Consider the following 24,286-nt stretch of genomic DNA (forward strand, 5'->3'; position numbering starts at 1 on the left):
AGTTCACACTCCCAGAGACATTTAGGGAATCTACTCTATTAGTATTTCAGCAGTCAAATCCCACTAAACTTTGAACCCTAAAAATTTAAAATTTGATGAGGAGGCAAACACCTTTTTATGCCTATATTTTTTTCAATTCTTAATTTCATATTATTTGGGCTAGGTTGCTTCCTTAAATTTGGGAGGTGTTATGGTGACCACGTGAAGGGATCTTATTATAGCCTCAAAATCATGAGTGTTTCTTCTGGACCTTTGCCACAGAACGCCTCAGGTTAACTCAGCTCTAAAGGGTTCCATGTCATTCAGCTTGGGAAGTCAAAGGTGGGTAGATGCGATGGCAACTACACTGCTATTCTAAGTGACATTGGCTATAGTACTTGTTGTGACTTAAGGATGCAGCCCAGTTAACTGTGAGACTGTTGGACTCAGATGGGCTATTAGCCTTTATTTTGTAATGTTTATGTTACTACTTGCAACCCTCCTGAAAAACACCTCGTTGTCTTTCCGAATCCTCTTTCCAACTCTGCTGCTGCCATCGCAGCAATGGTTGGCAGCTCTATATTATAATTTTTTTTTTCTCTTTTCTATTCAGTATTATTTCTGTCCAGCTGTTTCACTGTTTTCCACTTTTTCTTTAACTTATTGACTGTGAATTAGATATTATGCTCCTGATGTGGGTTTAGCTTTGTAGGTTTTCTCATGTTGTGTTTTTTTCTGTGAACACAACTGAAATAAAGCAGCACTTTGGTTCTCAAGCTGTACAGACTGAAGGCACCTCTTGGAAAATGCCAGCTCTTATTATCCGCTCATTTTTTGACAAGAGAAATATAACAGAGCAAATCTCCTGTTGCAAAGAGCAAAGAAAGACACTATGGTCCTAAGTGTTTATCCTGTAAATCATGCTGGCATACCTAGCCGTGCTTGAAAGGCTCAGCACCAATCAATGTCATGGCATAATGGTACAGATTCACTGTTGTGAAGATACCTCTCACACACATGTTCAGTCTGAAATAACTATAGTTACTAAATAACAAATACAAATCTTAGAGTAAGGAGAAATGTATCTTCTAACTCCTTCATAATGGGGTAGGAGCTTGCCCATCAGGAGTGTACTCCGTTATCTCTGCAGAAAGCTGGCATGATCCAAGTTATTTAATTTGGCAGAATATTGATCCTAAATGCAACTGGTTTAAAGTGCAGCGCTTTTTCTGTGTTTTTATAGTTACAGAATCATGCAGAGGTAACAATTATGCTGTTACAGCTGACATATCTGTAATATTTGATAGTGATACAACCTGTATTTATTGATTCCCTAAGAGAGGGAACGTGGCCCAGTGGGTTTTTTTTTTTAAGATGCTTATCTGGAGAAGCCTTGGCTCAGGTCTCTGACCCAGCACAGACTTCCTGTGTATGCTTGGGTAGGTCATTTGGGAAGTGCAGCTCAGCAGGATGATGGACTCCTAGGTCTAGATCCTCCAAAAGGATTAGTGAATGGAAATACTAGTCACTAAGTATGGTATTTGGGAACCCAGGGCAGCTGCTGCCTACTTCTGGAAGCAACCCATCTTCCCTCTCCTCCCCACCCCAAATATCTGCCGTTAAGGTTCTCGGTATACCTTTAAATTCTCCTTCCCTACCACCCTTGAAATACCTCAGAAGCAAGAAGAATTGGCTGCCCAGCAGCCTGGCTCTTTTAAAAATCTTGCTATGACTTCTCAAAGGACCTGTTAGGACCTATCTCAATGCAGTTCAATTAAACAGGTGGAAGCCATTCAGTGAATACAAACTCCGTGTAGCCTTTATTAATCCTATCAGCCAGGTATTCAGACTGGCCAACAATTGGGATAGCACAGGGTTAAACAAAAACCCAAAGTGTATTTCTATTCTATCATCTTATACATTAGAAATACTTATATGAGGTCCACATTGTTCACCACACATGATCACTTTTAGTGCCATACATCTTACAGTTTATTGATTAATGACTGAACATGACTTACATTCTGATGTATCTTCCCATGTATGGAGCAGTTTTGGTTGTACCATCCTATGTGCTTTTCATATTTACTATGGCAGTTTATAGTGATGTTGTCTATGCCAGGGTGTTCTTGCCCCGATTCCAAATGTCCAGATGCAGTCTGGTGTTTTCTACAAAATTTTAGAGTTGCAGATTTTGAAGTCTTACTGCTCTTGGCCTGTCTTAGGGTCCAGGCCTCATCCTACCCATGCATTTTATCAATGTCTGGGTTCTTTAGCTTGGGTGCTGGATTTGGTACACATGAGCCATAAGTCCTTCATTGGACCTGTTTTGTACAAGTTCCCAGGCATCTCTTACCCATTGAAATAGGAATTGTTTTGACCGAATTTGGAATGGGGGCCCTGTCATTTCCTAAAATAGATGCATATTGCTCTAGAGCCTAATCTACCTATGGAGTACATCCTTGGACTTGGAGTTACTAAATGTGATCCCATTCCACTTGGATTGAATCCTTGAATACCCACTCAAGTTTCTAGTGAGGTAACATGCCATCATCTTCTCCTTAAAACTTTGGCAAAAGGGGAGGACAGATGCATTCAAATGTTGTGTTCACAGTTTTCAAGGCTTCAATCAGGGGCTCTATCAGGATCACATAGTTTATAAACCAATTCTATATTGAATGTAGATATATAACACCCACAGACAACTGAGCGTGAGTAGGCAGCATCTGGCCTGGCCTGCATGCAAGCCCTGTATTCCATATTCTTTATATTTTAAAATAAAACACACAAAATGAAAAAATATATATATATTTTAAAGAATAAAATTATAGTGAAATAATTCAAATGAGCACAGAACATTGTTTATTATTATTATTATTATTATTCCAGAAATTTTATTTCATGAGAGGGTTTGGTTTTTTTTTAATTTATATCTTTTTCTGTCTATAACAACATAGTTTTAAAATTTTGGAGATTCCCTAGGAGAGGAATCCTAAATTTTGAGTAACTTTCTGTCTCTTGACTCTCATGGAGTTTTGAGGTTAAATCTATTAATGATGACAAGGTGCTGAGATACATGGACCTGCAAACTGTATTTCTACTAAAGTGAAGATTAATGGGGTTAACTTGTAAAAAAAAGCTCTGTAAATAGAACAAGTTTTGCAACTGGTGAATAAACAGTAATAAATAAATATGCAGCACATTTTCTGTTGAACACATGTACAATATGAGAATCATGTTTTAGTACTAATCTGTACAGGACAACACAATAGGATTGCTGGTGTAATCCTGACACTGGTTTTAACACTGACAAGTGCAAGGTACTGCACCTGGTGGGGAAGAGCCAGCAGCATACCTACAGGCTGGGGAACTCCCTTCTCGTCAGCATAGAGGCAGAAAAGGATCTTGGAGTCTCTGATGCCAAAATGAACATGGGCTGACAGTGTGGGGACATGGTCAGGAAGACCAACCATACCTTGTCATTCATCCACAAATGCATCTCAAGCAGGTCCAAGGAGGTGATCCTGCCCGTCTATGTGACACTGGTCAGGCCACAGCTGGAGTACTGTGTCCAGTTCTGGGCCCCGCACTTCAAGAGAGATGCGGACAGCATGGAGAGGGTCCAGAGGAGGGCCACACACGTGATCAGGGCAGGCCCTATGAGTTCTCCATCTATTTTATCCAATGTTTATTAAATGCAAGGTGCAATGGCTCAACTGTTAAGAGAAGGGCTGGAGGGAAAACTGGATAATGCCTAATGTTTAGATGCTTATATTGCTGGGATCCTTTGACCCTAACTGACTTCCTGCCCCTGGGGCAGGTGGCTAGACTTGATGATCTTCAAAGTCCCTTCCAGCCCTAATGTCTATGAAATCTATGAACCTATTACTTGCTTATTGGAGCACCAAGCTGGGAAGCTGGAATAATGCAAACTTACAGCTACTGGAGCTAAAATAGTGGGAGAAGGGGGCCCTCCTCCTTTTCCCTCATTTGTGTGTCCAAAATTGCACTTAGATTGGGATAAAACTCAGACTCTTTCTCTGGGTAGCAATGACAGGAATTAGATAATTATTCATACATTAATAATACATGAAGAAGCAGCCCGCAGGGCTGCTGAATCTTATTCCACTCCTGTGTTTGCTGTGACATATTCCTTACACACATGCACAAGCAGACACAAACACACACCAAACAGGAGTCTTGATCCCCTTGAGGTCTCTAGGAGAAGAGGAAGAGATGCGTCTCATGACAGGAGAGGGTCTGCTTCTTGATATTTTCCAGGTGATTTTTTTTTAACCTTTCTGTTTTGCAAAATCTAAGTTTCTTACCTGCTCCATTAAATGTGGTTTGCACTTTTGGGGGATTGGGCTCAATGGCACAGGAAGCCCTTCTATGACTAACAAAATAAGCTGGGAGGGCAGGACAGTGATGAGTGAATATTGACCTTCCCAATACTGACCTTCCCATACCTCTCATATATGTGTGGCCAGGCAGGGACTAGAAATAAGGTTAAAAAACTGAGCAGTTCACTATCCCATGAATTTTTTTTTTTTCTGGGGAGTGCCATGAGAAGTTGAGTTGGTATCTCCAGAGCGGGTTGCTAATGAGCAATGGAAAAATGCTGTTGACCCTAATATGCCTACTGAGTGCAAGAGGAACTTTTTGCTAGGCTACAGCAATCCTGCATTATCTCCTCAAACAATTTCGGACAAGCTGTTAAACTTCCCAACTTTATTTTATGTAAGATTAAGTTCAGCTGCGCTTAACGTGTCTCATTATAAAAGCAACTCAGTGTTTTGAAAGGACAGATTATGCAGTATGTTTTCCAGAAATCTTCCAAGTGCATAGCAGACAGAACAGAGCTAAAGGTTAACAAGAAAACTTCTTTGGAAGAGGTTCTTTTAGCCAGGTGGTAGTTTAAATACTTGAAGACATTTTGGGGGCATATGGAGATGGCTTCCAGACCAGGATAGAGTACTGCAAAATTAATTCTAAAAACCGATGACCAACCCCCCCCCCCCCCCCCCCGGACAAAGCTTTTTTATCCTGGGATCCTACAGATATACAAGCCCATTGTCCTACCTAGATATCTTTGCAATACTAAATTAATATTGTCCCAGGTCAATCAAAACTAATTTTAGTTCATTTCAATTTAATCTGTATATATGTGAGTATCCTAGGCAGTTTGGGTGTGTGCTGCACTTCTGTTTGGAGCTGATGTAATCCGAGTCACTCCTGATTCAAACTGGTATAACAAATAAGCAGAATATAGCCCATTGTGCATAGACCAGCAATGGATATAAACTACTCAGCATAATAACCCATGTATAGCTAGTACCTTACATTGCACAGTATCCTGAAATTCAGCTGTCTTTGCAGAGCAGCTGTCTCTGGGGTGGGACATTGCAGAAATGATTTCCTAGCAAAGCTGCTCTAGTTCTTCAGAAAAGTAGCAAGGTGCTCTGACCTGAAAGACTGTGAACCATTCACTTAAGCTTAACTAGGTGCTAATGAGCAGTAGCTGGCCAATCTCCCAGGACTTCTGATTCAATCAACCCTATATATGGGAAGTTCTGACTCCAAAAAGCCACTTATGGGGGCTGCTGAGGTGCAGAGTGGGGCTCCAGACTCAGCCCTACAAGCCCCTAAGACCCCCATCAGCCCCTGTAGGTGACTCTCTGAAGGCAAAACTTTCAGTTTATGAGGTTAATTGAGTGAGGCAGTCAATGGTAGACTGGCCAGCTACTGCTTCTTAGCATTTAGTTAAGTTTAAGTGAATGGTTAACAGTCTCCTGGTGCTAGAGCACTTTTTCAAAAAAGAATCAGAAGACCTAAACAATTGTAGACAAGTGTTTGTCTAAAATATATTGTATGTATTGATTGTGTCCATCTTCACAAACAATCTATACTTTTCATTCTTTGTTAGTTTTAAGGTCTTTGTTTTTCTCTGAAAAAGTTCTCCTAGATCTGACCTATCATAAAAATACCAGGGGTGCTGTTCCTTTTCTCCTATCTTCTGGTAGACAACACACCAGCGCCAAACTCATGGAGGTCCTTACAAAATGCATCTATTGATTTGTCTCACAGGCAGAATGAGTCTTGTTTCCGATGAAAGGCAAACATTTTTGTGGGTGATATCTTTTATTGGACCAACTGCAAGGTTGGGATCAAGTTAGATAAGCATTCCAATGAAAGACATTCTTCATCTTCCTTTTTGATGTCAGACACTAAGGGATGAATTCTGTTTTTCCCTGGGTGCCTAAATGGCAGTGTTGTAGGCACATAATGGGCATTTGTGGTGCTCGTATGGTGCTTCTATTTCTCCTTCAGAGTGGATGCATAATCACACACTTAGACACTGAGCATTTGCAGTTGACTATAAACTACCCAGATACATATGTGTGTACCTGAATGTAATTTTGGGAGGATGGAGGGAGGGGAGGGGAGGGGAGCTTCATTCCGTGTTGCATCTTGCAGTTCAAGGTTTAGGCACCTTATCCAGATGGTAGAAAACCTAGCATCTTCATTCCTCTGTTTAAGAGAAGGTTTGAACTGGAATCTCCCTGACTTCCCAACACTGTCTTGCAACTTCCACACCATACCACCATTACTCATTTGAAGCTGGACCCTAGGGGAGCCAAAAGAGGGGAAAATGTAAGGTTAGCAGTGTAACAATCTTGAAGCTACATGGCTTACAGCAGGGGTAGGCAAAATGCGGCCTGTGGACTGGATATAGCCCACCAGGTCATTCTATGTGGCCTGCAGAGCCCCTAAAAAATGTAGAAAATTTATATTTATTTGCCTCTTGATGGCTTGCCAAAACTCAATAAGCAGCCCTCCGCCTGAAATCATTGCTCGCCCCTGGCTTAGAGAGAGAGATGATGATCTGGAATACAACCATGCAATTTAGTTTGATCCCTGCTTTCACTGTGGAAGACACTTGCTCACTGTGTTGCTCTCCATCCATTCATGGTTAAATGCAGTGAGAAGTTAAATACATTGCAGGCCCCCCTCCCTTTGGGGCAACAGCCAAGGCACAGGGCCCTGGCCCTTCAATGCTAGTATATACTAGGCAGTGCAAAACAGCACCGTTTCATTTCAACTTCTGTTTTGCCATTTCGATGGAACAGTGTTTCATTTTGAGTTTTGTTTCATTTCGAAACCACTGTTCCATTTCATTTCGTTCAAACTGTTTCGCTGTTTCGATACTGTTTCAATGTTTTGCCCATAGGCTATAATGGGGAAGCATGAAACCACCTATAACTTTGTCATTTCTTGCCTGATTGAGATGAAACGTTCAGGGATGGTAGCCCCTGCTGAGCCCATGAAGCCTGCAAGGTTTCAAAGACAGAGGTTCAGGGGTTTCTGGGAAACTGCACCTCAAACTGTTCAGAGTGAAACTCATGTCACTTATGAGCGGGAAGGCAAAGAGAAAGCTCAGTTCAAAACAATGCTGTTTATGCAGGTTTTCCATCCCTCCCCCAGAGCACTGGGATTGGAAGGGACCTCAGAGAAGGATGACAGTCATTGGCCAGCTACACAGTCAATATCAGAGCAGCCCTTCCCCGCTCTTCCTCCTCCCTCTCCTTAGTTTCTCTTTAGCTGCAAGTAAGACCAGCTTTGAAACTCGAAACTTTTGAAATGTTTCAACTGCCTTCATTTTGTTTCGAGGCTGTTTCAAAGCCTTTCATTTCATTTTGATGCCACTGTTTTGAGCTCAAAACGAGTTGAAACAGCATTGAAACAAAACAGCCAGTGAAATTTCATATAGTCCTAGTATATACCTCAGTGGGTCACCCCACCCCAATGCTTCAGTAATTACTACTGAGTTCATCATCATCAAAAGCAGGAGATTAGATAACTTAAGTCATGTCTGTTCTCCATATAATCTTACAAAAGAAGTTTCATTTTTTTTTTTTTTATTAGAACAAGCTTTTGAGTGTTAAAAATGCTGGAAAAGTATTTTCCAGCACTTATAAGAAAATATACAATGAAATAAGATGCTCCTATGAATACTGAAGGAACATATTTCTTGTTCTCAAGACAACGTAGAATTTGGCCTCAAAATATATGCCAATAACTTGAGTAGTTACAAGGGAAGACACTAAGATCACACTGATAAAAGTGAGACATGGAGCTTACATTTCTTTCTTTCAATGCATTATTTGTTTACAGAAAACATGATATATTTTGGTAAAAATGTTGGTTTTTAGGGGGAAACGTAATTTTCAAAAACAACAACAACAAAACCCCAAACCAAATGAAAACAAACAAATGGGTTCAAATGAAAGCCAATGTATTTTGGATAAGGAAATGCCTTGGCCCAAGCTGGTTTTGTCTGTTTGTGATTTGTTTTATACTAGAAGAACCATTCCAGTATTCGCGTTTCCTCAGAGAAAAGAAAAATGATGATTTTCAGTGTAAGGCATTTCCAAAACCTCTGAAGATGTCATCCATTAATATCTAAGGGAGACTGTGCATCTCAAGTAATTATGCAGACACAGTAATGGCAAGCATTATCTTTTGTTATACTGAATAACTAGCATTTTAATCAAAAAAAATTTCTCAAGAATGTTTATTTGGAAATATTATCACTGATATTTCAGAATGCCTATAAAAGTGGATTAAAATAAAATTCACGGTGAAAAGTATGCAAAGCTGTTCTTTTTCATACTTGCATTTAAATGTAATGGCAACACAACTCCTTTTTCATGTTTGCAACTGTTAAGTAAAAATGATTATAAATATCATGGATTGTGATTAAAATGCAAAAACAGTTTAAATTATTTGGTAAAATTCTGTAGTAAAAAGCTACTTATGCTTTCCATATATTCATCTCTAGCCTAAAATAATGCCCTCTAATTGTCTCTTAGAATCAGAAGAAATATGGTTCCTCTAAACTGATTTCCAAGCAGCTATTCTATCTTTCTTGATTATTGGTTATAGTGGATAAGTTTTATGCCTTGCTCTAAACAGAGGACACCCATAATCCTAACTTTTCCAAGTTCCATGTCCCTCATATACAATGTGAAAAATTCTGTTTGTTTTAGGAAACAATCCCGCAAGACCTCTTTCACTCTTTCATTCCTGAGGCTGAAAATGAAGGAATTCAGGAAAGGTGTCACAATGCAGCTCAGTGCGCTTGCCATCTTACTGAGAAGAAAGGAAAGCCTCTTTTCTGGCTGTACATAAAGGAATATGGTGCTGCCATAGACAATGACCACCATGGTGAGGTGTGAAGAGCAGGTGGAGAAAGCTTTCTGCTTCTCTCCTGAAGACAGAATCCTGAGGATGGTGGAGATGATGTGGGTGTAAGACACGATGGTGAAAGTTGGGGAATTTAGCTGTAGAAGAAAAGGATAGGATGAAGTCCAGCAATTCCAGGAATGGGGTATCAGAGCGGGAGGGCTTCAGGAGGGGCCAGCTGTCACAGAAGAAGTGGTCTATGGTGTTAGGGCCACCAAAATTCAGCTTGGTGAGGAAAATTATTGGGTAGAGAGTGGTCAAGAAACCTCCTGTCCAGGAAAAAAGGATGAACCTGGTACAGACCTTGTTGTTTATGATGGTTTCATACCTCAGTGGCTTACAGATGGCTTGGTAGTGCTCAAAGGACATGATATCCAGGAGAATGAAATCAGCCATTCCCTGTAAGATGTAGACATAGATATGGCCCATGCAGCCAGCAAAGGACACGGTGCCACTTCCAGCAAGGATGCTTGAGACCATCTTTGGTACAACAGTAGTGGTTGCCATAATCTCCAGGAAGGACAAGTTCCCTGGAAAGAAGTACATGTAAATGTGGAGCCTCTGGTCACTCAGCATCAGGACCGTAAAAAGCAGGTTTCCATTCACCGTAACCAAGTAGATGAGCAGGAATGGCAATGAAGAGGACACGCATTCCCCATATATTGGGGAACCCCACCAAAATGAACTCTGCCACCCCTGTTTGATTTTCTATTCCCACTGCTGCTCCCAACAGTGACTCTGAAAAAGGGGAAAAAAGCATAAATAGGCTAAAATATAGTTTCTATTTTACTAAAACTAAATGGATGGAGCCAACATCTTAAAAGCCTCTGAGGTGTGATTCCTTTGTATTTATCCAAAATGAAAACTAATTTGGAACCTTGTATCAGAATGATTTTCCAGGGCAAACAACACAATCAACATTTTCCATCACTATCTCATGGCAAAATTAAAATAATTGCATTTGTCACCTGCCTAGAGGACTTATTTCCATTGCAATTTTTCCCTGCATGTGAAAAATGAATTTGAGAAGAGATCTACAGCGGGACAGCCCAGTTGCTCAGACTGCCTAGTGAAGAGACAGGCCAAGAGCTGGCATCCATCAATCTCATCAATTTTAAATTGGACTATCAGTGAGAAGATTTAATTGACAGTCAAGCAGGAAATTTGGGAAGTGGGGAAGGAAAATGTTCTACCAAACTGAATCTTTTTATGAATTTCTATTTTGGGGGGGACAAGGAGGTGGGGGTGGAACAGGGTTGCTTTTCCTTCTTCAGTCAGAGTTCTTTCCCCTCACACTGACATTTCTGCAAATAGCAAATCCTTTTTGGAGATAAGAACTGAACTGCACTAACTGAGTCTTTTCAGGCTCATTCTTTTCAGTATCTATATGCCATAGTAAGTCACCAGAAAGATGTCTTGAGATAACTTGTTTGTGGAAGCAATCAGTGTTTCAAATAGGTAATGAGAATACTCATTGAGATCCTAGATTGAATATGGACAAGAACAACTTTATAAAACCACCTGTATAAGGCATAAGTTAATTGGTAATTGGAAAGAGTAAGGGTGGAAGTTGTATAAGAGCCTATTCTATAACTGCTCTTCTTTCTATGAAGACTCTTACTCCAGTCACTGTCCTGATCTCATATGATCTGGAATTTCCTGTGGACTACTTTGGGTTTCTCTCCAAGGTTTCACTCCATTATTACACTCTGGGCATTATCCCCAAGAGAGTATCATGCCAGATTGTCAGCTGATAAGACGCGGACTGTTTAACACTGAATCAATTATAATGGAAAATCTTTCTACTGACTGAGGACCTCTCTCTTGCTGTTATGTTCAGGTGGGACCTGATTAGCCCGGTCCTCATTCACGACACAGGGTTAACTGAGAACAATATTATATTGGAATATAAACCATAAACAGTTTCCCAGGCTAAAATCTACAGCGTTAAGAGTTAAAAACCCATGTCAAAGTGTCTGCCACAGTTGTGCAACAAGGTTGATATGTTAGAAGACTTATTGGAAGACTCACATTATTAACTCTGGTTGTAAGAGAAAATTAAAAGTTGTTTAATCCTGTTTTATTGTATCATTTTCTGAAGAACGGTGTTGTTTGTAGCCCTTCATACATAATACTATTTTATAGCACTTCATCTAAGAATAACTGACATAGAAGGAACAGCATGCTCATTCCAAGATTTCTCTCTTTTGTGCAAAATGTATGGTGCCTTTGAGCTCAGGAAGGATTATACAGAACCTCTCCTTGAAGTGGGACAAATATTGCCGCAATGCAACAGAAATGCAACTGTCTCTGACATAAGAAGATAACAATAAAAAAAACCAGGAATGGGAACACTGCATAATTCAGCAAAAAGGCTAGATTAAAAAATGATCTGTTTATAAAGAAACCCTAGTTTGAGAACTAGTCAACCTGGCCTGGAAAAAGTTGATACTTAAGTTAGAATGTCACCAACATCTTATAAGGAGTCCTGTGTCCAATAGGTAGCACTATGTTTCTCATAGTATATCCCAGAAGAGGGAATCCTAAATCTCTTAATTCATAACTTCTTGCTGACTAGATGTCTACACAGCTCAGGTAATCTATGGTGGATGGACATTTCTGTTGATGTGCTGATGGGAAACAGATCTATGTGCTTAACAGCTCTGTACTTATTGGGGGAATCTGGTCTGTACATTCACAAAAGGGAGTGTAAAGGAAAAAATGATTACATAAAATAACAGACCTACCCTCACCCGACCCCAACAACATCTCCATAGCAAAGAAAAGTAATACCATTAATAATATCATTATTACGCTGTCTCTTTATACTGGCAGCAGGCAGGAGGGTGATCCATAGGCAGTAAGTGTGCCAAAACAAATGAACAAGTGAACTGTAGAACAGGACAGCAGGCCTGAAACAGATATGGGTCAGGTCTGAGAGATATTAGCATAGTTAAGGGTAGATGTGGGATTCTAGGGCTGGACTACCAAAGGTTCAAGGGTAAAAGCAGTCAACCGAGAAGAATGGAGATGGGAGCTCTAGCCTAAAATGCAGTGAAATAAGAGCAGAGTGCACTGATTGAGGTGAGAGCTGGGCATATGGACATGTCCCTTATGGATGGTGACCTTAGATGCCCAAAAATGTAGTTAACCAAAAACCCATGACTAGTGGGACTTCCAAACATGAAGAGAAGAGGGCCAAGGGAGAGAGATTTATTTATTTTTTTGGTTCTTTAGAAAACACTCCACCCTTGCCAAAAATGTCCCTCAAGGCCGCCTGAACCTGCTTGTTCCTCAGGGTATAGATGAAGGGGTTGAGCAGAGGAGACACCATGGTGTTGAGAACAGAAACCCCCTTACTGAGGTCCAGCTCGCTGTTCCTTGTGGGCCTGACATACATAAAGAAGCAGCTGCCATAGGAGATGGACACCACAATCAGATGAGAGGAACAGGTGGAGAAGGCTTTCTGCCTCCTGGAAGCAGAAGGCATTTGCATCACTGTGATGATAATGCTAATATAAGACACAATCGTGACAGTGAAACAGCCCAACAAAGAAAACACAGCTACAACAAAACTCATAGACTCCAAGAGCTTGGTATCTGCACAGGCAAGCTTAAGTAGTGGTGAGTTATCACAGAAGAAATGGTTAATGACATTTGGGCCACAGAAAGGCATCTGGAAGAGCAACATTGCTGGGCCAATAATAAGGAGAAAGCCGCCAATCCAGGAGCCCATCACCAGCAGGGTTCTGATTTGAGAGTTCATGATGGTGGTATAGCGCAGAGGGTTACAGATGGCCACATATCTATCAAAGGACATTGCTGCTAACAGGAAGGACTCTGTAGTGCCCAGCATGAAATAAAAAAATGTTTGACTGAAACACGCTGGTAAAGAAATTGTTTTTCTGTTTGATGCAAGGATGCCTAAGGCTTTGGGGACGACAGCAGAGGTGAAGCTGATTTCTAGGAGAGAGAAGTTTCTAAGAAAGAAGTACATCGGGGTTTGGAGACGACGGTCCACAACAGTGATGATGATGATGAGAATGTTTCCTGCTACAGTTAGGACATAGGTGATTAGAAGCACTACAAAAAATAGAGGCTGTAGCTGGAGGTTGCTGGGAAAACCCACGAGGACGAACTCCACCACTGCAGTCTGGTTCTCCATGTGTTCCTCATCTTTATGCACACACACAAAAAAGCAATGAGTAACAGAATAAGGACAAAGAAGCATTCATGAGGACAAGTAATAAAATGTTATTCCCACACCTGGCTCTTTTCCCTAGCTATTTGATATTCACTCAAAGTGCTCGTCTCAACATAGGCAGACAGTGTTCACTGCGTCCAACACGGCTACAACCTAAACCGTCACAACATATACTTTCTATCTCCATGATAAGCACCACTCCTTGCATGGATGTGGTCTCCAGCAATCAAACTCTAGAAAAAATGCAACTTAATTCTGGCAGAGAGTTTCTTCTTTGGTCTATGGTTCATTAAGAAAGCTAAAACCATACTGTTTTAGCTTTCTAGTATCATAATGGCAGCAACTTCAACATTGGAGCTCGGCTATTTCAGAAGTTTATCTACACACTGTTTGCTTACTGTGAGCTCCTCTAAGCTTTTTGGAAGGGGTGGGATATCACTCACTCACTCTCTCACTCACTCAAACATCAGTAACAGAAATATAATGAAAGAAACTACAGTGTGATTGTGGAAAAAGCCTCTGGGACACATGTCCATCTACCTGTCTATAGTAGCCTTTCTGATTGCCTGTCTGTTGAGTTTTCATGTACCCCCTCCAAAAGAAGACTTACGTCCATGGAATGAACACTAGCATCTCCATTAGGTTTATGAATTCCTTGAGCTAAACCAGACAAGGTTCCTTGGGTGAATCTGATATCTTTTATTAGACCGACCCAAATAGTTGGAGAATAGTTATTAAGCAAGCTTTCGAGTTCAAAAACCTTTCGTCAGGCTAAGGAAGTTTCAGCAGTTGGTGTGTGCTCTTCCTGGATGGAAACTGGATTGAGCTAAACCATGCTTTTGTCCCCCCTGCTTATATGTGTAGTGAAACCATCAGACTGGGTGGTACAAACTAGTGTCTGACTGGGGAACCAAGGAACCTGTATATCCGTGGGCTAAGTTTTTCAAGGGATCCCACAGATGTCAGGCAATTAATTACCTCCAAATTTCAAACAACACCCCCCCCAAAAAAACCATTAAAAAAAAAGAATCCCACCAAAGAGAATAAAATGGGTTTTCCCCCCACCCAACACAAGGCACATGGCTGTAAGGATGTACCCTCACTTCATGATGACCAATGTGATCTCATAGCTTTCTTGACATCACTTCTTTGCTTTTTGGTATCCACCTTCTGCCACTTTAAAAATACTTAATGCAAAAGACATTTAAGGCAGAATATTAGTGCTGAAGTGAAGTTGTAGCTGTGTGTGTACACAAGCTCTCGTTCCATTTAGCTCTGCTGTATCTGCTTCTCTCCCATAGCTGTGAGGAAGGGTATTCTGGTACTCAAAAGCTGCCCTAAGTCTATCTCAGTGCAATTGATCCAATAAAAGATACTGCCAATAATTCTTCGGGTTTTTTTTTATTTGAAGGCAAGACTATCTTTTCAGCGTATGTTTATACAGTAGGTTCCAGCCCATGGCTTCCTCCACTCACACAAATACTATTGATGTTGAGAGCTCAAGGACATGGGATGCCGTTTATTTGAAGACTATGACGATTATTATTTCTATGGTTAAGGTGAACATCACCCCAGGCAGGATTTTTGGATAGGATATTTCAAAAGATTTGACAGGGCACTATTTCTTTTTACAGAGAAGAAGCCACCTTCTATATCTGAAGTTGTAATTTTGCCTTTCCAAGTCTCTTTTCACATTAAGATAGCTATAGCTATTTTCTCCCTCTCTTGTCATCAGAGTGTAGAAGAGTATATGTTCTTCCTCACAGACTGTAAAATATATGTAGCCCTAAGACATAGGGAATGAAGACAGAAATAAAAAAGAAAGAAAGAAACTCACCAGTTGTATCATGGATAAAGAAAGGGTGATTTGGCAGAGGTCTTGAGATCTTCCTGATCTGAATAATTTAATTTTGAGGCATTGCATCTGGTCCTGAATCTGTTGCTTAATGATTAACAAATGTGTTCAAGGACATGGGATGTCTCCAGAAAAAAGAGAATCTCCTCTAGAGGTACTTTCTTGCTACCAGCTAACTCTCTTCTGTCACTTAAGTGCAATGAAAGTGGATACTACATAAGGTAATCTGACTCTTCAGTTCTGCAGTTTATTGTAGTTCAGGGTCTTAGCTCAGGTGTTGAGTTATCTAAAATGATGCATGAAAAAGCTGGAAAATTCAAAAACCAGGAGGATTTGTCAGTTTTGCAGGTGTCCTTTAAGATAATGCAGGATATCTCTGCATTAACAAGAAGTTCCTCCTACGTTAGCTAGGCATATTGCATTGACATTATTTCACTGCTCATTAGCAGGTCTCTCAAGAGACACCAACCCAATTTATCCCTGGAATCCCCAAGTATTTTTTGTTCTTTATTTGTTGAGTGATGTTTATGGTTTGACAATGCCCAATCCACGTAAGTACCTCTGTGCATGTGCACGCGTGCACGCGTGCACACACACACACACACACGAGACAGGAGACACACTGATCAGAAATGTGTTTTGTTAGGAGTCTATCTTGTCTTTGAGAAACTTTTCATCTTAAAACCCCCAAGGAGGGCCCTTTTTCCTACTCTTGAAGGTTTTTTTAATTCATCTCCTCCCAAAAATTCAAATAAATAAAGGTCACTTTTATTGCAGTGTGGTTGAGTGAACTGATAAAGTGGCCTGGCTTCTACTACTGTCCCTGCCACGGACTTGCTAAGGGACCTCAGTGAAGTCATTTTGTCTCTCTGTGCCCCAGTACCTCTGGCAGTCAGAGAGGAATAGAAGCACTCGTGTCCTCTGTAGACCTCTAAGATTTATCAACAGAAAGTGTCCTCTATCATAGGAATTATTTTACCTGCTCTCTTTACAATCTAGGGAATGAGTCTGGATTCATCCTGATGTAATACACAGCTTCAGAGGAACCAAAATTCCCAGAGATTTCAAATGGAGATACAGGCAGACAAGGTTCCTTGGGTGAATTTGATATCTTTTATTAGACCAACCCAAATAGTTGGAGAATATTTATTAAGCAAGCTTTTGGGTTCAAAAACCCTTCGTCAGGCTAAGGAAGTTTCAGCAGTTGGTGTGTGCTTTTCCTGGATGGAGATACATGCATTCAGTAAGTCTTATGGTTCAGGGCTTAGCAGGTACACACTTGACGTCTTGGGATTTTCAAGGGACATTAGGTATAAATCCCCTCCATACCCACCGAGAAGCTGAAGAAGCCAAAGGGAATGGATCATATCCTTTCATCATCTGTATGTCACCTCTTGGGTTGGAGGGCATCTCAAGCAGTTTCATTACCACACTTGTGGCTTGACCACTGGCAGAGCCATAAGGAGAGATTAGTTCTCCTGAGACACACAGCAGCACCCTTTCCACAAAAGGAATGTCTTTTCACACTGTGTATGAAGACTGGCTTCATTTTGACTGGTGGCTCAAGATGCTATTGAAAATATCAAATCACAGTAATAAAAGCAGGCAGAGGTCATTGTCAGAACCAGAGCTGATTTCAGCTTTCTGGACTGCAATGGGCTATTGCTGATTTTTGCTTTCTCAGGATCCATTCAAGCTTGCCCACATCAAGGTGTGGGATGCTTTGTGAAAGACACCCAAGACAATGTCAGGATGCTCAGGACAATTTTTGAGATAATGTATTACTCATTAAATGAGCCATCATTCCAGTTTGTATCCAAGAGCCCAGCAATGACATAAATGTTGCAAAACCTAAGAACTAAATGACTGGGTGCATACTGGTTAACTCGTTTCACAGTGTATGCATAGCCTTGGCATTTTTCCTTACACTTTAGTCATTCCCTAGTAGAGGAACAGGGTGGTACATTGGACAGCGAACTATCTCCATTAAAAACAGTGAAAAAGAAAAATGAACATCTTAAAATCATGGGATGCCAGAGGTTTTTGCCTGTTTTTCTCTCTCCATATTCTTAGTTCTGTTACCCAGGTCCAGCTTACATTCTCTCACCCTTCCCGTTAAGTTGTTCAAGCTAACTTAACCTTTATTCCCCACTTCCAAAAAATAGACAGTCTCTAATGCTGTTCAGCTTACATGACCTGCAACAGTGCAGGCTGTAGAATTTCATATAGTTTCTATTCCTTCAAGACCAATGATTAATGGCTGACAAAAGCATGCCTTTCAGAAGAGTATCCAGTTTATTAATGAGCTGGATATACATAACCTTGATCATCATTGCTCTGCTGCAATTTTACATTTATTGCCCTAACCCATACTCATCTTGGGTATTATTTTATTCTATACTTTGGCTGGAAACTCTTTTAGGAAAGGGGTTGACTGGTGCCTAGGTCCTGCCTTTAAAGAAATGACTGCCAAAATAGTTCTTCAAGGTGCTGAGAACATATAGTGTTAACATTAGGAGAATATAATGGTGTGGCTATCAGTGGAACAAGCCCCTAAGGCCTGCCAGAGGCTGAGCCTGGACATCTCTCAAGACCTTCCTTTTTGGCTCAGCATCTAGCAAACAAAGCTAGGTTTCGATGTTGCTACGTGAGTTTTGGGTTTTTTTGGATATTCTAGTTACCCTTTTAAGTTCTGCTGTTCTCTTACTCTAAGCTGCTCTGGGCCTTTATTGGGAAGGGCAGCATATAACTCACAGAAACAAGCAAACAAAAAATGGTCAGATCCAAAGCCCACCCAACCCAATAGAAGGCTTTTTCCTGTTGATTTCAATGGGCCTTAAATGACGCCTTTCAATCATACATTTTAAATATTGCTCATCTCTTCTACACTCTTCATGTGGTCATTTTCTTCTTTTGCCCATTGTGTCTCTTAGGACTTCATGTACTTGCTTGTTCCTGAGGCTGTATATGAAGGGGTTCAGTAAAGGGGTTACCACTGTGTTGAGGACAGCGACTCCCTTGTTGATGTTGAGCCCAATGCTCTGGTTGGGCCGGATGTACATGAAGATGCAACTGCCATAAAACATGCTGACAACAATGATGTGGGAGGAGCAGGTGGAGAATGCCTTTTGCCTCCCCTTGGCTGATGGCAGGTGCAGAATGGTAGAGATGATGTTGATGTAAGACACCGTGGTGACAGCCAGCGTGCCCAGCAGTATGATGATAGCAAAAATAAAATCAACCAGTTCGATGAACCGTGTGTCTGTGCAGGACAGTTTGATCAGAGGTGAGTTGTCACAGAAGAAATGGTTGATGACATTAGGGCCACAGAAAGGGAGCTGGGTAATGACAATGGTGGTCATGAAGACAAAGAAGAAACTTCCCAGCCAGCAGCTCAGCACCAGCTGGACACAGAGCCGGCTGTTCATTATGATGGGATAGCGGAGTGGGTTGCAGATGGCGACATAGCGGTCAAAGGACATGGCAGCCAAGAGGAAGAACTCAGCAATTCCCAGGAGGAAATAGAAGAAGGACTGTATGAAACAAGCTGTTATTGAGATGGTTTTCTTCTCCGATAATAGATTGACCAGCATTTTGGGGATGACCACGGAAGTGAAGCTGATTTCCAAGAAGGAGAAGTTCCGGAGGAAGAAATACATGGGGGTGTGGAGACGGTAGTCGAGAAGGGTGATGGAGATGATGAGAAAGTTACCCATTAAAGTCAAGAGGTAGATAACCAAGAGCAGGACAAAGAGAAAAATTTGGATCTCATAAACCTCAGTGAATCCCAGGAGAACAAACTCCGTCACAGTGGTGTGGTTTTTCATTATATCAGCTCAGTCTGTGTTGGAAAAATGTAAAGGACATATTGAGAATGAGTTATGGGAAAGCAGTGGAAAATCAACCCAAGTGTCACAGTGTAGAAAGTGAGAAGGGGAACATACATTTTTTTTTACTGGGACACCCAAAAACAAATATTCAGACCCTGAAAACAGAGCACATGCTAGAATGGTGAAAGGTCGACTCTCTTGGCAGAGTCAGTAACAGAGCTCAGATCTCCCATATCAATTCTGTTTTGTGCTCACGAGATATTTCTGTCTTTCCAAGCATGAACAAAACCTAGACATCCCTAGCTTCTACACTGACAAGCAGCCTACTAAGGAATATTCCTTATGTCCAGCAATTTATCCAGAGAAAAAAGACTGTTACAAAATCTATTCAGTTTTTCATGTCGTATGAATAAATTCTAGCCAGCTGTCCAAACTGAAATACAGACTAAATGGGCTCACCCATTTTTTTATAAAGATGTTGTACAGACATTTCACTCATATCAGACTCCCTCTGCTCTTTCCTCCAAAAAAACAAACAAACAAACAAACAAACAAAAAAGAATAAGGACATACCACTAAAGTTGGAATAAAAAAAATGACTTCTTCACTTTCCAGGGTTTGAGATATTTTTCCCCCCTGTAAACATGTACATATACCCACAAAGATCACCTGGAAACTTTCAAACAGAAACAAAAATGCTATGTATTTGGAAAATATTAACTTTTTTGTTCACTATGTATAAGACCTCTAGAAGTGCTCAGAAACTATATTAACAGGTGCTAACACAGACAGTTACACCTCACAAGATAACAAGACGTACCCCATGGAATAAGCAAGCCTCATCTTGCTTAACTCAGAAGAATACCAAAACACCAAAAAATAATTATTAATGCTATCTATTTGGCAGATCTTAAATATGGTAATGTAAGCTCGGACCAAAAATCATCTATGTCTGATAGAAAAGAGGATAAAAAAGAAAAGCTCCTCCTAGGTTTCAGCAATCACAAACCTAGAAGTCATATTGAATTTAGCTCATCTTCTTAATATACGTGATTGAGGAGAAAAGACATTAGGTTTACAAATTAAAACTCTGTATAGTTAGTATAAGAATTCTAATAAAAAGTATTATTATTATAAGGATAACGGATTTAATCCTTATAAACCTACAGATTTATTAACATATAATTAATTCACATAAAGCAACCTAAAATACATAGTGTTAACGACAGATAGACAGATACTCACAGGTTTTCTTTTTCTTTTTTTGCGTGTGTGTGTTTGTTTCTACAAGTTTAAATAAGTCCCCAGAACTGCTCTCTCTCGCTCTCTCTCTCTAAAAGGCCTGCTTGTTCTGTATTTTCCTTTACGCAGTTTCCAGCATAATGAACACTAAAGCATGCTGTCTCCCAGTGCCACCACCAACTCCTCATTTAAAGAAATGCCCCTACATTCCTGATCATTCATAAATCTTTTCTCTGCCACCAAGAAAGTCTTTTGCATTCAGTTAAAAAAAAAAAAGGTGAAAAAGCACAATGGTATCGTTGTTTCTTATAACCTTGCTTCCAGTGCGAATGAGCATCTGTGATACTAGTTCAAAAGCACAGTGATTTTCCCTCTCTCTTCAGATACAATATGTAATATCTTAGAAAGCTGGGATTGTTGCTAATTTGCCCCTGGGACAATATCATACACCAATGAATTATAGAGTAGCTATGGACTTCTGCTAACAAAACAGGCCCATTTAATGAGCTTGAGAGATTCTGGGAACTGTTTTTAGAAACTTGTGTTTTGTTTCCTGCCAGGAATGGCAGCACAGCAAGGTTTTCCACCTCCTTTAACATGCCTAGTCAGACTAATTGCCATCATTATTACATCTTGGATGGCATCTGTCTGTCTTTTTGAATGCTTGTGACACTGATGTGCAGAATGAGAGATTCTGTCGTGGAAAGCAGTGACAGGGAAAAAAATAGGTGCTTTTTGTGGATGAATGGCATAAGTTTCCAAATGTCATAAAGGACAATATGAAGGATGAATAGATGAGTAGTAAATAAAAGTAGGCAGATGATTTTACCATCTTACATTCAAGTAGTGAAATGAATACTGAAATTGTAGGATTGAAGTAAAGAAAAACATAGCTGAATAATTTGAGATGTGACATAATGAAGATACACAATAATGACCCCAATGGGTGACTTAATAGACTTGCTGCTTATCAAAAATATTGCAAAGGTGTAGAGTTGTTTCAGGGTATAATCTGTGGACCATCCCAGGGAAAAATACTAAATACTGAAGGACCCTTCAGTCTGACAAAGCAAAGTATAACCAGTTGAAGTTGAAACCAGACACATAGAAATGAAAAGTAGAGCACACTTTCTATTGAAAGATTGAGGGTGATTAGCTATTCAAACACATTTACAGGGTAAGTAGTAGGTTCTCCGTCTGCATTTTTCCAGTTCAAGATGATATAACTTTCAGTAAATGTTGTAATGAAACACAAGCTTTTTGTCTCACTATAGTATTAGAGGAGTAAACTGTATGGCTTATGCAGGAAATCAGACTATGTGCCCTTGAGTCTTGACATTTTCCGTCTCTTTTGGGGAATTTTCAACATTGATACAACTTCACTAAAGTAATTAGTGATGTGGAAAGTGGAGTTTACTTTTTTGATAGCAGACTTGCATCTGCAGGAGTTTGGCTCCAAAGGAATGATAGAAATGCTGCTCTTAGCTCTAATTTAATTATACACAGCTGTAATGGGTTTCAAAATGGGGCTCAGAAGGGGATACTTAGGTTTCAGTTCTCAAAGGTGGGAGATCTGCATATCCTCCGATTGGCAAATTAAGATCAAATTTCAGACCCAAGTGTGTTGAGAATTTGCCAAATGGAGCTTTTCAGGCATTAAATCTGAATTTCATTCTTATAAAATATAAGCAGTAAGAGATGTGTGTACTATATAAGTCCATATTTGAAAGGTTTTGAGATTGAAGTTTCCATACATGAAGATTTTAGTGGCATTCAAAAAAGAGAGCTTGGGAAATAATGTTTGGCGTTTCTTTTTTCCAGATCTGCTTTCAAATCAAAATATCAGGGAAAAGATATTTCCCTTCCTTCCAAATGCTTTTTGGATGCTCATGCTAATGAAAAACATATTTATATGCTTCATTTCCTTTTTTGTAGAGGGTAGTTTCACCCTGTTAACATTCTTTCTTTTTAAAATAGACCAAATTTTAAAAATGCTGTTCTGCAAAGTGATTAAGGGTAAAATTTGGTTTTACTTTCTAGGGTGAAAGGGCAGTTTTTCAGCTGTGTAAGTGATACCTTCATATATTCAAGTAGTAGTGGGCTACCTACATACATTTTGCATTTCTATTACCTATGCAATGTGGATGTGTAATGTGCAGTAGACTTTCCACTGCCAGGGTAGTTACCTAGTTTCATATACATGTAGTTAAGTGTAAGTACCCAAAAAGACATGCAAAAGGAAGAGAATGAGGGCTTGGACCCCCACCTCTCTTTTAGCCCTAGTAGCTGAGCTGTTAGGGTATTCATCCATGTAGAAGGAATATCAATAACAGGATAATAAGAAATCAGTTGATATGCCCCTGACTGAACATGTCTTAATGCTTTCTAAATGCAGATGAGAAAGCATTTTACCATGGAGTCATCCCAGAAGATGCAGTGAGCAGGAAAAATATTCTTCTGAGTAAGGCCTTCAACTGAGAGTGAGAAGATTGGTCTATCTATTGTTATCTAGGGCTGCACCATCCCCATCCCTATCTATTGTTATCTAGGGCTGCACCTGTAAGAATAAGGGGGATTGCAAGGTAGCAGTGGAATGGAATGGATTCTTTTGGGGGCTGGCAGCAGAAATCAATGGCTATTCAAAAGCTTCCAGGAAATTGTTAAAAAAATTCAAGATGACAAGAGACCGTTCAAACAATATGCGATGAAGTGCTGCTAATTTGCACAAAGACTGCCCATTAACTTTTGCTGCAGGGAAGAGAAAATAAAAAGCTTGTGGCCCTCTCACAAGTGCACTCATGCTAGCACTCCATCTTATCCCCTGAGAACTGGTTTCCCCAAAGTAGTAAGATGCACAAAAGAGAAAATAAAAGTTGAAGAAAACAGTGAGCTGTTTATGGCTCTCCAAGCAGTCACAGGTTGTCTGTCAGGGCATGTGCAACAGGAAAATACAGTCTCCAAGGAGCTAGTTACAACCATTATACATACACCTGGACTGTGAGTAGGGAAAGAAAAGAACATTTATAACTAACCCTCCTCTTTCTATTACCAATTGGGTACTGACTTATCTGTCTATCTGATCCTTATCACCATTATACGTGAGTGAATCATTCAGAAAGTTTCATTTCTATCGCTACTTGATTCATAGCGTAATACTTAATGAAACATATTTTTAGAGCAGGGTTTTTAGACATGTAAGAGTCAAGGTACACTAGCTAGACGGACAGATAGGAAGCATTAGCAGCATAGACCATTTCTTTCTTTTTTTTTCCATTTCCCCATTGCTCCCTGAAATGTGGAAACCCGTGTTACGTTTGGATTTAATAATATTTTATCAGCTTCTAATATACAGTATGTCCTCATGCCTTGATATACGTGAGTACCTTTATTTCTTCTCACCTTAGATTTCCTGGTGCTTTATTAATATGAATTACATAATGATTAATGCCATGTCTGAGAGCTGACAAATAATAGATTTGCAGATTTTAAGGTTTAAAGAATGGCTGTGATAATAATAAAAAAACCCAAAAAACCATTTCTGACTTTTATAAAATGGGCAGTAAGACTTCCCTAAGTTAGTTTGTGATTTAAATCCAACTACCACACTAAAGAATATATATATTAGGTGGAAAAATGCAATTTTGACTAAAAAAACGTTCTGTACTGATAAATCCTGTGATAACGCTCCAAAAGTTGTCCCAAGGATTAATTATCTACACTATTAGGTATCTGGATTTTATCTAGAAACCAGCTGATTTTTGCTTCTGCTCTCTATTGTTGTATCTTCTTGGCTAAAATGAACAGACCTCAGAATCAAGGGTCTCTTCCTTCTGTTGCTATCTTTCTATTGTAGTCAAGCCATTTACTCTTTGCTGAGTCTTTCTCTATAATGTTAGGTTTCCAATCCCCTCATCATTTACATGGTTCCTC

General features: G+C 40.0%; 2 protein-coding genes across 2 annotated transcripts; both read right to left on the minus strand.

The window, feature by feature from the left end:
• Window positions 1–12,442: 12,442 nt before the first annotated feature.
• On the minus strand, window positions 12,443–13,390 carry LOC132251527 (olfactory receptor 6E1-like). Its single transcript, XM_059731360.1, has one exon. It carries the CDS (start codon window positions 13,388–13,390, stop codon window positions 12,443–12,445), a length of 948 nt encoding a protein of 315 aa, XP_059587343.1.
• A 4,794-nt stretch (window positions 13,391–18,184) lies between these two features.
• On the minus strand, window positions 18,185–19,111 carry LOC102569276 (olfactory receptor 6E1). The gene has a single exon (XM_006277230.3). It carries the CDS (start codon window positions 19,109–19,111, stop codon window positions 18,185–18,187), a length of 927 nt encoding a protein of 308 aa, XP_006277292.3.
• Between the last annotated feature and the right edge of the window lie 5,175 nt (window positions 19,112–24,286).

Source organism: Alligator mississippiensis, chromosome 7, assembly GCF_030867095.1.
Source record: "Alligator mississippiensis isolate rAllMis1 chromosome 7, rAllMis1, whole genome shotgun sequence".
Classification (NCBI taxonomy): domain Eukaryota; kingdom Metazoa; phylum Chordata; order Crocodylia; family Alligatoridae; genus Alligator; species Alligator mississippiensis.